At 46.5% G+C, this 13814-nt stretch overlaps 1 protein-coding gene across 1 annotated transcript in view; it reads right to left on the bottom strand.

Annotated features, from left to right (window-relative positions):
• Positions 1–1753: 1753 nt before the first annotated feature.
• Positions 1754–13814, bottom strand: part of RAB43 (RAB43, member RAS oncogene family) — a 29896-nt gene continuing 17835 nt past the window's right edge. Inside the window, exons 2-3 of the mRNA XM_006901358.1 lie at positions 5549–5732; positions 1754–2004 (exon numbers count right to left, since the gene is read on the bottom strand). Of these exons, the coding sequence (XP_006901420.1) occupies positions 1754–2004; positions 5549–5732 (435 nt within the window). The remainder of the gene's footprint in view (positions 2005–5548; positions 5733–13814) is intronic.

Below are 13814 nucleotides of genomic sequence, written 5' to 3'. Positions count from 1 at the left end.
TCTCAACTTCCAAGTCCCTGCTCCACCCCTGGGCCAGTGTCCCTCCCATAAGCCTGTCATCCACGCTGTCCAGGCCTCAGGTGGCCTTCTCCCACAGTCCTGGTGGCTGCCAGACAGTGTCCGGCTCCCCTAGCCACCACCTGCTCCAGCTCTTGGGCAATTTCTAAACAAAGGGTGAGGTTTGTTTTCTGTTCTCTTGTCCCAGAGGCCCCAGGCTGCTGGGAGGCAGCCAAGCCTGCTGTGGGGAAGGAAACGGGCATGTTTTACACACTTCCCATTTTCTGTTACCAGAGCCCATGTTCAAGCTGCCTGAGGGACACTATAGAGGCTAGCCGCCACCCCACAGCCACCCACCCAGGAGCCCTTCTTAATGTCATTTGTTTCTGAGATAATATGGGCAGGAGGGAAGAATCCTTCTATTGGAGTCTGTAGGAAATGGCTCCAGTCAAGTCCCCAAGGGGCACCACTAGGCCACAGGGTGGGAGAAAGGACTTCTACTTGAAAGAGGGTACTGTAGACACGGGCCTCGGCCAGGGATAGGGCAGCTTCCCTCCGGGAAGCATGCCACTGGGTCATTTGTGGGATTCTAAACATGGATACAAGTGCTAGGTTGGCCAGTGGAGGAGAGGAAAGGGGAAGCAGGGCCTGGGGGCAGGGAGGCCAGGCTGGCCGGAAGAGGGAATAAACAAGGAAGTGCTAACCCAGGCTGAGCTGGCACCGTGGAGGCGTGGGCACCTGGATGGTCTCTGATCACATCCAAGAGCCCAGGTATTAGACAGGGAGACATCAGCACCACCACTCATCAAGGCCTCTAGTTCAGGGCCTCATGAGGGCAGGAGGGGTGGAAACGACTAGGTCACAAGAAGTTGAAGCGAGGCTAGGACCTATAAGCGAGCTGACACTCCTCAACATGGCAGGAAGGAATTTGACACCTGGGGGGGGGGGGTCTGAAAGCCTCTCTCAGACCTGAGTCTCGGTATGGCAAATTTTTCGTTTCATCATCAGTGTTCCCCTTCCTATCTTGTTCCCTGCACCCCAGGTTTCTGCAAGCTAATGCTGAAGAATTCGCAGGTTTTACAGCCTGAGTGGCAGAACTCTGGGCCCGAGCCAGCAGCCTGTGCAGACTGAGGCGGTGTCCGTGACTCCACAGTTGGTGCCCGTGAAAACAAGAAGCTCCCGGGACACCAGAGGTCATGTCTAAGGCAGCAAGCCAGGCCCCGAGGTGTCTAGGAACCAAGGGACTGGCAGTGATGGAAGGAATACATCCTCAGAAGAGTGAGCAGGCTGCTCTCAACAATGACCATGAGCAGCAGCTGGTCAGTCCAGCTCTAGTTCTCTGCTGCTACCCTAAACATCTCAGTCAACAGCCATGTACCCAGCAGGCAGCTTCCGGCTGCCACAGCTATGGTAAACTCAATATAGGAAATGCTCAAGAGGAGATGTAGAGTGGAGGCATCCCACCTTCTGCCGCCCCTCAGACTCCTGCCCCAGCTGCTGTCCACACAGGTGGTCTGGCTCAGGTCACTCCTGGAATGTGAAGACTTCGAGGGAAGGTCTCAGGCTGCAGGTTTCCTGTATTTTTCTCTGTCAAAGGCTCTTTCCCACTAGCATCCAGGTCACAAGAGATCATGTCATCCAGGACCCCCTGCAGCCACTCTGGAAATGCTGGGGCCCTGGTGGGCCAGTTCAGGGCATGAATTGGCAGGCCAGAGAGAGACAGAGTGGAGAAGCCGGCCTGCGCACCGCGGCCCAGTCAGCACCCACAGCCCCAGCTCTCGCCGATGTCCTTGCTGTCCAGCTGGATGTGGTCAGGGCTCTTCTCGCTGAACATGGGGCCACCGTGCCGCACGATGAGTTCGTTGGCCACCCGCAGGAAGACCTCCTCCACGTTGCTCGAGTCCTTGGCTGACGTTTCAATGGCACAGAGGATGTCGTAGTGCTCAGCTAGGCTCTCAGCCTCAGCCAGCGGGACCTCCCGGAGCTCGCTGAGGTCTGACTTGTTCCCTGTAGGCAAAGGCCAGACAGCGTGGTAAGTTCCCAGACACTGAGTGCGCCTCCCCTACGAGCCACAACACCCACCCATCTCTGCCAGCCTCGAACAAGAACACCTATGCATGGTCAGCCATCTTTTCCAAAAAAATCTTTTGTTGTATTAAAGTTCAAATCCTATCCTCTGAATCCTCATTTTATTTCTTTTCTCTTACAATCAATATTTTCTTATGCTTTTTCCTAAAAAGCAGTAGGACTGGGTGAGAACACCAACCTGTAGAGCTGAAATACCTGAAGTAGAATTCCAGCTTCCCACCCAGGGCTGGGACCCTTGGGAAAGTCACTCAGCCGACACTGTCCCCATTGCCAGCACAGGGGAACAAGAGTAGGGATTGAACACTGAACAGACATGGAAATAACTGACACTCTGTAAACACCGAGGCCAACAAAGAAACCAGCACTTTTGGGCTAAAATTTGTTATAATGTTTATTACTTGGACTATCCTATCCACCTTATGAGGGAACTCTGGTGATCTAGTGGTAAGAAACTGTGCTGCCAACCCAATGGCACATGGTTCGAATCCACCTAGCTGCTCCACATGAGAAAAATGGACAATCTTCTCCCATGCAATCTACCACTTCTGAAAACTTGCTGGAGGGTCAGCTAGGGGTTGGTTCTGACTCAGTGGCAATGAGTTACTGCTATTTGTGGGTATTTGCTTCAACAAGAGTTTGGAGGGATTTTTGTAAGACTGGGACACTCTTTTTCTTTTCTCACAGTGTGATAATGATTATCACTTTGGAAGTGCACTTTTGGCTCCTCCTACCATGTTTGAGATGTTTTTATCACATCTAAAATAATCCATTGAATTGTTGTTTGAGCCAGTTACTATAAGGATTTTTCCTGAAGTCTTTAAATAATTGACTTGTGTAATGTGATTAGGGAGCTCTGGTGGCCTACTGGCAAGAAGCTGTGCTGCAATGCCAAAGGCATGCAGTTTGAGGCCATCAGTTGCTCCACAGAAGAAAAGATGGGCAATCTCCTCCTGTGTGATTAACTGCAGCTGAAAACCCACCCTAGGAGTCAGCTATGGGTCAGTTTTGACTCTACAGTATGAAACAACAACAATGTGATTATAAAGTATACTAAAATCTGGTAAGTCCATTTTTTAGATACATAAACAGTCTTGTTAATTCTTAAAATGATTCATGTCTTCTATAGACTCATAGAAATAGTTGTCAGAGAGCACAGAAACCTTTCACATGGCTTCTTCCTTTAGCAGCCAGTATACATTCTGTCAGCCAGAAATTGCATTTTCATCTCAACATAATGATGATGAATCAAGTAGTGATGAAATTAGTCATCAGCCCAGTCCTGCTGATGAGGGACCGCCTGCTGAACAGGAGCCCGAACCTTGCAAGGAGAACTTGGATAAGTGCCATTTCAGTAGTGATCTTAAGAAATGTGTCATACTTGCTTTGGTGATTGCCATCATCCTGGAATCTGGGTATATCTGTGGTATAGTTCAGGTTCTGAGACATCAACAGTTGGTCAAAAACCGTGAAGATAAATTAAGTGATATGAAGGATTATATTTCCCAATGTCAGCAAGGACAGGAGTCTTTTATAGATAAGCAAAAGACCCTTGCTACAGAAAATGTACTGACTGAAAAAAAGGAAATAGAAACCTTACGGGAAAGACTCACTGAGCTGGAACAGAAGCTAATCTTCGAACAGCAGCGTTCAGATCTGTGGGAAAGACTTTATGTTGAGGCAAGAGATCAAATTGGAAAACAAGAAACGGATGGAAATAAGAAAAGGAGCAGAGGAAACCAGAGGACACAAAAGAAGTCAAAAGAAACGTTTTTGGGTTCAGTTAACGAAACATTTGATACCTTGGTTTTTATGGTACTTGCACCATTAGTCTGCCATAGTTTACTGGATTGTGTATTGCTTGTAGCTATGTCACCAACATCTTATATACTGACATGGTAACCCATGGGGGATAAACTTAGAGAATAAGACTAGGTAGAAAAAAAAAAAGTCTAGAAAACTTTTCTTTTTCTGTCTTTCAGAATGTTTTATTTTTTAATAATTAAGAAATCCATACAAAGAGCAATAAAAAATACGTTTTATGTTAAAAAAAAAAAAAAGAAATAGTTGTCAATAAAATGGGTGTTTGTAGGGGAGCTCTGGTGGCCTAGTGGAAAGAAGCTGTACTGAAATCCCAAAGGTACACGGTTCGAATCCACCAGATGCTCTGCCGGAGAAGGAGGGACAATTTCCTCCTGTACCTGTCAGATCTGATTTGACAGTACATGCACAAAAAATAATAAAATAAAATTTAAGGGAAAAAGATGGGTATTTGTCTCAGAATTGCCTCAAAATAATAAAAGAGAGGGGAGTGGATAGGGGTGTCTAGATGAAATAAGAGTAGACTTGAGCTGGTAGTTGTTGAAGCTAGGTGGTGAGTACTTGGAAGACAGACAACACTGAAATGTGCATGTTGTTTTATTTCTCATTTCCTTGGTGAGAGGGAAGCGGTTATGCGAGTAGAGTAAAGTCCACCTTCTGCAGGGCATGCAGCCTCTGTCTTGGCTTTTCTGTCCTGGTCTGGCAGGAAATCCATGTGGAACCAACTGTCATCCTTACTCTCAGCTGGAGCCAAGTTTGGACTCTTAGACTCAAATCTGTTACACTGGCTCTATCTGCACAGAACTGGGCCTAATGCTGAAGCAAAGACCACAGGCAGCACACAAAGACGTTTGTATAGGGGGAGAGGTGGGCACATCGCTCTGCAGCAGTGGTTTCAAAATAGGAACTTGAGAAACTGTTTAAAATGTAAAAATTCTTGGGCTCTACTTAACTTCTACCACCCAAATCAGAAGCTCTGTGAGGGGCTAACAAGCCTTCCAAGTACTCTGGTATGTGCTGAACTTAGAGCCCCCCTGCTCTGCAGTTTTACAGCATTTGCGAAAGTCACTGAATCACAACTAGCTCACAGCAGGTGTGGTCTAGAATAAGTCCCCCCACCTCCCACACCTGTCTGAGCCTCAGTTTCCATCACTTATAAACTAGCAACAGTGAACTGCTAACGACACACGGAAGCATTAGACACCATGCTGGCCACTGTGCAGACACACAATAACTGTGGAGCAAATCTGCGCTTCCTTCCTCATTTCCTCTCATTCCAGTTCTGAGTAAAACTGACTGAGTAACTGACTGGCAAGATCAGAATCCAAAGGCTCACAAGCAAGTTCTGCCTCCATTCCTACCTGGCCACACTCAGCCCCCCCTCTGAGTACAGGCTTGCCCTTCATTTAAAAAAACAGAAACTATTCAGCCATTGAAAGGAATGAAGTTGTTTTACATGCTATAATATAAACAAGCCCTGAAGAAAAGTGTCGTGAGTGTAATAAATCAGACATAGAAAATAGTTGTAAAACAGTGTTTTAGTGATTATCAGTGACAGGAGGGAGGAGGGAAGAGAGAGTCATTGCTAGGGAACACTGAGCCACTTCTGCTCCCAACACCCCAGCCCCAGTCCCTCTGAACTCACCAATGAGCAGCTGTACGATGTTGGAACCTGCGTACTTCCTCACATCCTCGATCCAGTGAGGCACTGACAGGAAGGAGCTCCTCTTGGTAATATCGTAGGCAAGGATGGCTCCGTTGGCACTGCGGTAGTAACTCTGGGTGATGGTGCGAAACCGCTCCTGGCCTGCTGTGTCCCAAATCTGCAGCTGAAGAAAAGAGGGGGCCTCCGGTGAACATGTAATGCAGACTGGAAGGTAGGAAGTGGGAAGCCCAGTTCCATGCGCCTAAGCTGTAAACAGGGGTTCCACTGCGTGGGACCCCACAAGAGAGACTGGAAGGGGGACAGAGAGAAGGCAGGCCTTCCGAGCCCACAGAGAACACCAGTGGCCTGATTTTGAGAAACATCTTAGTTATCCAGTACTGCTATAGCATAAATACCACAAGTGGATGGTTTTATCAAAAACAAATGTATCTTCTCACAGTTGAAGAGGACTGCTGTTGGCTGCCCTGGAGCTGACGACAACACGCAGTGACCCTATGAACCTGGTCCTATGCTGCAGCATCGTGATGACCTCTGCCATGCTCCAGCCCATCGCTGCAGTCACTGTGTCATTCCATCTCCTAGAGGCCCTTCCTTACTTCCACTGACCCTCTACCTTTCCCAGCACAACATCTTTTTCCAAGGATTGGCCCTCCTGTCACATGTCTCACAAAGGATGTGAGAGGAAGTCTCACCCTCCTGACTTCTAAGGAGCACCCTTGCCGCGCTTCCTCTAAAACAGACTTGCTTGTTCTTTCTGTAATCCATGGGACTCCAACATAACAAATCAAAGGTGTCGATTCTCCTTCAGTCTTCCTTATTCAATGTCCAACTTCCAGATGTACAGGAAGCAAATGAAAAGACCATGTCTTGGAGGTGTACCTTAGTCTTTAATCAGGCATCACTACTCTTCATCACATTTAAGAGGTCCCTGACATGACTTTTGATTTCCTGACTGCTGCTATCATGAGTGATGATTATGGAGCCAAGTAAAATGAAATCATTAATAATCTTTTCTCCAGCTCTCATGATGTTGCCTATTGGTCAAGAGGTGAGGTTTTTTTTGTTTTCTTCATGTTGAGAAGTAATCAACACTCAAGGTTGCAGTCTTCTGTAAATACTTCGAGTCTCCTCACTTTCAGCAAGCAAGGTTGTCTCATCCGCATAACACAGGTTGTAGATGAGTCTTCCTCTGATCTTCATGAGACATTCTTCTTCATATAGTGAGTGCAGCTTCTCGAATTATTTACTCAGCATTTCCTGACTTTAACAGTAAAGTATTCCCTTGTTCTATTCTGACAACTGCTTCTTGGTCTATTTTTTCAAAGTCACTGAAACTTTGAGACAATTACACTTATTTTTTCACAGGGCAGAAACGATGCATGTAGGATCTTGTATCTTATCCAAGGTAGAGTGTGGATTTTCTTTTGGTTGCAATGGAAAGCCATTCGAGATTGTCTGAAAGGTATCAGGCATCTCCTTCAGGCTAGCCTGCCCTCCACCAGCCTGCCTCACGCAGCACGACCTGGCGGCACCTCAGGCCAGGCTGGCCATGGTCTCCATCCCAAAGCTTCTATCTGGGCTCCAGACACGGAGCCTGTGGGAACCTACTCACATTCCCATAATCACAACCTAGAAGAATGAGAGAGTGACACCCCACCCCACGCTGCCCCATCATCTCCCAGGGGCAGGGAGAGGAGAGAGGATCAAAGGGAAATGCTCCTTTGCCACCCCTGGGGGACAATTTTGAGACATACCCTTTAGACTCCTCAGAAAGCCCCTTTTCTAATATTCCACATAGAGGCTCTAATAGTAAAAAAAAAAAAAAAAGAAAGCCCCTTTTCTCCCAGTTTCACTCTCGCCAGTCCCTAGATCTGTTTTCTGGGACACACTTCCTGACGCAAAGGCCCTGTCCGGAGCCCTTGCCTGAGTCTCTGAGTTTTGTAGGTGCCCAAGTGAAGACAAGATCCACTCTGATCCACGCTTTTAAGATGCTCCTCTGGCTCTCAGGTCCTCATTTCCAAGAAGACAAAGTAAAGAAGAAACAAGAGTAGTGTAAAAAAGGGCCATGGCCATGGGCAACCTATTCACTCCAGGAACTGCATCTGCTACTTGACCATAGACAAGGCAATTAAGAAGTTCGTAATTCGATGTTGTTGAAGCCACTGCCATCAGGGACATTTCCAAAGCGAGTGTCTTCAATGCGTATGTGCTTCCCTAGCTCTCTGTGAAACCACACTATGTATGAGTTGTACTGTTCACAGCACAGTGAGGAACTGTTCTCATGACACTCAGAAGGACAGAACCTCTCCACCCAGAGTGAGACCTGCAGGTGCTGCCCCATGACCTCAGCCAAGGACCATGGAAAGATTTGATTCCTTAAAGGCTAAAGAAAAACTCATTTGAAAGAAAATAAAATGGAAATTACACTTAAAAGAAATAAAACGCTACTCTGGCTCGCAGGGAGTGAATGGTCCTGTCAGGAATCTCAGAGAAGGCTTTGTATGCCAGCCTCAACCAGTGATTCAGATTTCCTCTAACTTCCACAAGAGGAGGAAAAGTCAAGCCCCTGGGTCAGCCCTCTTTTCCCCAGGCTGCCCTACTCCACACCAGATCCTCAGAACTGTCTAAGCACAGCTTGCTCCATGAAGTCCCCAGGGTGGTCGTTAGGCAAGGCCTCAGGGGAGACTGGGTGAGCAGTTTACCAAGCCTACTCAGGCACCTGGAGAAACAGACAACAAAACAGTGAAGGAGTTAAGCTGAAGAGACACAGCAACCAGGAATCACCCTGAACCCAAAGTGCTCATTCTAGCATCCCACAAGATAGAGCAAGGTTTAACCTATGGATATCTGAGCGTCCCAGCAAACACCACTGAGCCCTGCTTGCCACTTCATTCGCTGTGGTTAGGAGCCATCGAGCTGACTATGACTCATTGCAATCCAATGAACAACAGCTCTGACCTTGCTCTATCCTGCACCATCCTCATGATGGGAAATGCTCGGGCCCATGTTACAGTCACTGTGTCAGTCCAGAAGGAAGGAAAAGACTTACTACTGGAAGAAGCAGCTCATGAGGCCAAGAAAATGGAGATCCATAAGTGCACAGAGGTCAACAAGCCCCACCACGTCATGTCCTGGTCTGAACCCAGTTAACTGTTAATTCCTCACTGTCCTGACTTGACCCTTTTGTGTTACCACCCTGGGACATAGTGGCCACTTGGCCCTAGCCAATGTCCAGCTTCCAGAAGCAGCCTGGGAGTGTGTGGAGAGGGCCTTGGTCAAACTCACAGCCACTGCTCCCATTTCAGAAAAGCCTTTCTCTAAAAGGTTCAAAGTTTACATAAATGAGTAGCCAGAGCAATCAGTGACTTTGGTTGCAATAATTTTTGCAAGCATGAACTGGAAAGTTATTGCAAGCAATGATAATTTGTAAACGAGGCTTGGGATAAAAACATTCCTCATAGTTTTCTCCCATACTCAGCAGCTGTTAGGTTTTTTTGGTTTGGGTTGGTTGTTGGGTTTTTTTAAGATTTAAAAAGAAAAATTAAAAAAAAAATCCTGTGTGTACCACAAGATCCTGGGGTTGTGAAAAGGGAATTTATAAATGTACAGACAGGACAGAGCTGTCACCAAAGGGACACAGCACCGCCCTCGCCACTTGCCTCACTCTTAAGTCAAAACCAATAAATGGTTTGTAAGCCTGCCTCAAAAAAACAATGACAGTGTGCTAACAACTGTGCAGAAAAAGAAGGAATGGAAACAAAATGCACTGTTTATGCAGACAGTGGGTTTTCAGAGACTATAAACCACATGTAAGGAGGGTACCCATCTTTCTCCCTTGCAGCAGCTGGTGGATTCAAACTGCTTGTATCTATCTGGTTTGGCAGTGCAGCTACTTCTCCACTACTCCACCAGCACTCTCATTTCTACCCATGAAGCCTGTTACCCAGCCCCACTTGGCCTCCACGTATTAGCTAGTAAAGCTAACCACTGTGTAATTTGCATACTGTTGAGGCTAAGGCAGTTTTTCATTACCCAAAGTACGTAATCGGCCTTAAACTACTTAGAATATCTGCTGAGAGAAACCATTACCCCAGTCTCCAACATCTCCACCCACCGGAAGTTGTCCACCTGCACTTGTCATCTGACAAGCCAATAGAGATTTTGTTGGGCAAATTATCAACAAGTCTTCCCATGGTTTTTGCCTCCTGCCTGGCAGATCATTAACCCAGCCTTGTTCAGTCGAGCTTCCTTGTCTTACCCCAGCGCTGGGGGGACTTCTCTGTGCTGCTTCTCTCTGACGTACAGGCCCGGGTACGGCTGCACATAGAAGGCATAGTGAAGCCCAGTGCACAAGACAATACTCAACACTTCAGTTGACTTGAGTCTTTTACGTTTTAAAGTGGTGGGGTGAGGTGGAGGGGTCAAGGCAGCAAGAGTTTCACTCTTCTGTTCCAGGCCCTATTTAATCTCAGAAAAGCCCTCCCCTGTGACCGAAGGACTCGGGCCACTGATGACCACCTCACCTGTGAAGCAGGGCTCTACCTACCAACTCCCAGCACAGCTATCCCTGAATTTCCAGGCTATGATGGGGTACGACTAGCACTCTTGCTGTTGCCTCCCTTTTCTAGGATCCCTGAATCCACTTCAACCTTTTGTTGAACTCCTACCTATTCTTCAGGACTCCTGTTATAAGTCATCTCCTAAGTAATGGTTTTCCTGACACCTCAAACCTTTGCCTTAATCCCAGACAGAATTCATTCTTCTTTCCATCATGTCCCATGCATGGTCCTTCATCCCATGAGCACTGCACATCAGAGTAACAGTCATCCACCCAAGTCAACTCTCCTAAACGAAGATGCTTGGGCCAGGCAGGGAACATGAAACACAGTAAAACAACAGGATTGGTGGGCCAGTGGCAACTAGAAAAGGAAATTCTGTCAAATTTAGTAAGCAAAGAACAAATCACCACCATAAGCCAAACAGTGGGTCTGGGAACAGGAAAGAGTTGAGGGCTGCCGGTGTGTGAGGCTGCCTGGTTTATACGTCTGTCTATCTCAGATCATCGTGCGCTCTACTTTCACCTGAAACTTGTTTTGTTTTGCTTTGAGTTAGGGGAAGGGTTGTTTTTTAATGTACTGTCAAGTTGGAATCGACCCATAGCTAACTCTCCAGTGGGGTTTCAGAGGCAGTGAATCGCACAGGAGAAGACTGCCCATCTTTCTCCTACAGAGCAGCTGGTGGATTCGCACCTCCTTCTGCCTTTGGGTTGGCAGCACAACTCCTTACCCACTGGGCCAGCAAAGTCTGATGTGTTATTAGCTGCTATCAAATCAGGTCTGATTCAGTCACCCATGAACAACAGAAGAAAACCCTGCACAATCTCTGATGTGCCTTTAAACCTACTCTCAGAATCACTGTCCCAATCTACCTCACTGACCCTCTACGTGTCCAAAACTGAAGTCCTTAGCCAAGGCCAGGTTTCCCCTGATAACCGGCCTGAAGCATGTGACAGCCTCACTGTCCTCACTTCTAAGGAGTAATCCAGCTCCACTTCCAAAGCAGATTTATCTGGACATCTGGGTTGTTTTCAGTTTTTTCCTATTATAAACAAAGCTACTTTCTCCATACCTATTCAATCTGCATGCTGAGCAAATAATTCAAGAGACTGGACTCTACGAAAAAGAATCAGGATTGGAGGAAGATTCATCAACAACCTGTGTTATGCAGATGACAACACTGCTTTCTGAAAATGATGAAAACCTGACGCACTTACTGAAAACTGTAGCCTTCAATGTTACACTTAAAAAAGAAAACAAAACTTTTCACCATTGGACCAATAGGCAACATCATGATAGATGGAGAAAAGATTGATGTCAAAAGGTCCATTCTTATCTGGATCCATAATAAATACTCATAGTAGCAGCTGTCAAGAAATCACAAGATGTGTTCCACTGGGAAAAGCTGCTGTCAAAGACCTCTCCAAAGTACTAAAGAGCAACAATGTCATTTTAAAGACTAAGGTGCACCCAATCCAGGCCATGATCTTTTCTATTTCTTCTATGCATCTGAAAGTTAGACAATGAGTAAATGTGGTTGAAGAATCAATGCCTTTGAGTTGTGGTGTTGGAGGAGAGTATTGAAGTGTCCCACAGACTGCCAAAAGAAACAAATCTGTCTTGAATAAAGTGAAACCTGCATGCTCCTTAACGGTAAGGATGGTGAAAGTTCATTTAAAAACTTTGGGCATGTTGTCAGGAGGGGCCAGTCCTTAAAAAAAGACATCCTGCTGGGACAGGAGGAGGGTCTGAAGAAAAGAGGAAGACCCCCCAACTAGATGACTTGACATGGTGACTGTAACAATGGGCTCAGAAATGCTGGAGATTGTGAGGATGTTCCACAGTAGGACAAGGTTAAGATCTGTTGTTCGTAGGGCCTTTATGAATCATAGTTGGCTCAATGGTACCTAACAATACTGTGAAAATTTATGTAACATGTCTGAAAATAGAGAGCCTGGAGCTCATCCTACCGCAAGTAATTTTCCCACTGCACCTGTGGACAGGCAGACACAGGCACTAAGAGGGTGAAGATGAGAAAGATGAGAACAGGGTAGGCTAGTGACTGTGCAAGGAGGTGCAAGCAACGTAGACTTGAATGCAGCACGGGGACAGAGGCATTAAACGTTCAGGATACACTCCAGACCCAAACTCCACCCACCCCTAACCACAGTTTCCCAAGATCCATCATCAGAGATGTTTCATAGTTTCTTTGGCAAGGTCCTCTCCAAAGCAAAGTGAAAGATAAAATCAGGAACCCCATGCCAGTTCCACTTCAGCAAATGCAGGAGCCAAGGGCATTCAGCTTGGTCTCTCCAATATAAGCTTCCTCATCAGTAAAAGGGGAACAACACAGAAATTAGCCCTAGTTCACTGGCCTACTGGAAGTATAGATGTGAGTACTAATTTGCTAATGGTAAAGAAGGACTTCAACATTTTCTGAGAACTCCCTAGAGACCAGACAGTTGGGGATTCAATCTACCAGGCTGTTCTCTTGATCCTTGTAATGACCCTGTTGTGGTGTTGTTGACTGCCGTTGAGTCAAGCATGATTCATAGTAACCCTACGAACAAAAGGCCTGAAGCCTTTCTATTAACTATTGACATTTATCAAAGCTCATAGAGTTTCCAGAGGCATGTTGTTTAGGAAGTGGATGCCACTCCTGCTTCCAGAATCTAAATAAGTAGTAATGTTGATATTCTTGTTGTTTTTGTTGTTGGTTGCAAACTCAATATTGTTCTAACAACAGAACAAAATTGTCTTGTATTATTACCATCCCTTTGTTTACAGGTGGGTTACAGGATTACAGAGGAGGGGGGGAGTGGCAGAAAGGGATTAAAATGTCTGTCTGACTCTGAAGTCCTTTGCTGTGTACATGGTTCCCCCACAGCTATAGTAATTCACTGGCAATTTACACCTTTTACTGGAATCAGCCAAACTCTTTCCTGAATAGTTTGGTGAGAAAAAGGAAAAATGTAGGAAGGGATTCTACTTTAACCAAGGAGTTCTTGCCTGTCATTCAGGACGCTGGTCACCTATTCCTCCCAGTACAGAGGAGCTAGAACCCTCGGCCTCCTAGACAAGGCCTTTCCTCCGGTGGCCCTCCTCCTGTCACCCACACAGAGCACACAGGCTCCCTGAAGCACCACAGGGAAACACCAGGGGTGACCAAGGTAAAGCAGGATCCCAGGGTCCCATAGGTTTGATTCCATCCAGTTCAGGCAGGCACTCACCTGCAGGAGGGTTACATAATGAACAGCAGGGACTATAAACTCTTCATAGACAACTCATGCCTACCAGGAAAGGCAGATACTAAACAAGGAGGACATGCTCAGCCTGAGTTCCTAGCAAAATGGTCTCTGGGAGCCCTCAAAGTGTCCAAAATAATTTCTCTTGAGCCATTAGGCTTCTCTTTGTCCAAAGTTCCCTTACAAGGGCCCATCAAGAAGGGGATGAGCAGCCTTAGGTCCCAAACTGCACTCCTTTCCTTCAAAACGTTTCTCCTGTGCCCCTGCTATTTTGATTCATGAAAGCTGCCCAAGCTGGGAACTTCAGACTCATCTTCAACCTTGACATATTTTCCACATCCTCTCAGTCACTTATTATGTCTCTAGCCCTTACAAACTCTCAGGAAAGGAACTGTAAATCCTGCTTCCAGAACAAATCTGACGATTTGCTCCCTATAGTCCTCA

The sequence above is a fragment of the Elephantulus edwardii genome, unplaced genomic scaffold (genome assembly GCF_000299155.1).
Source record: "Elephantulus edwardii isolate Elephantulus edwardi_28Jun2011 unplaced genomic scaffold, EleEdw1.0 scaffold00322, whole genome shotgun sequence".
Taxonomy (NCBI): domain Eukaryota; kingdom Metazoa; phylum Chordata; class Mammalia; order Macroscelidea; family Macroscelididae; genus Elephantulus; species Elephantulus edwardii.
The sequence above is the reverse complement of the archived record's forward strand: the minus strand, read 5'-3'. Positions and strand labels throughout refer to the sequence as shown.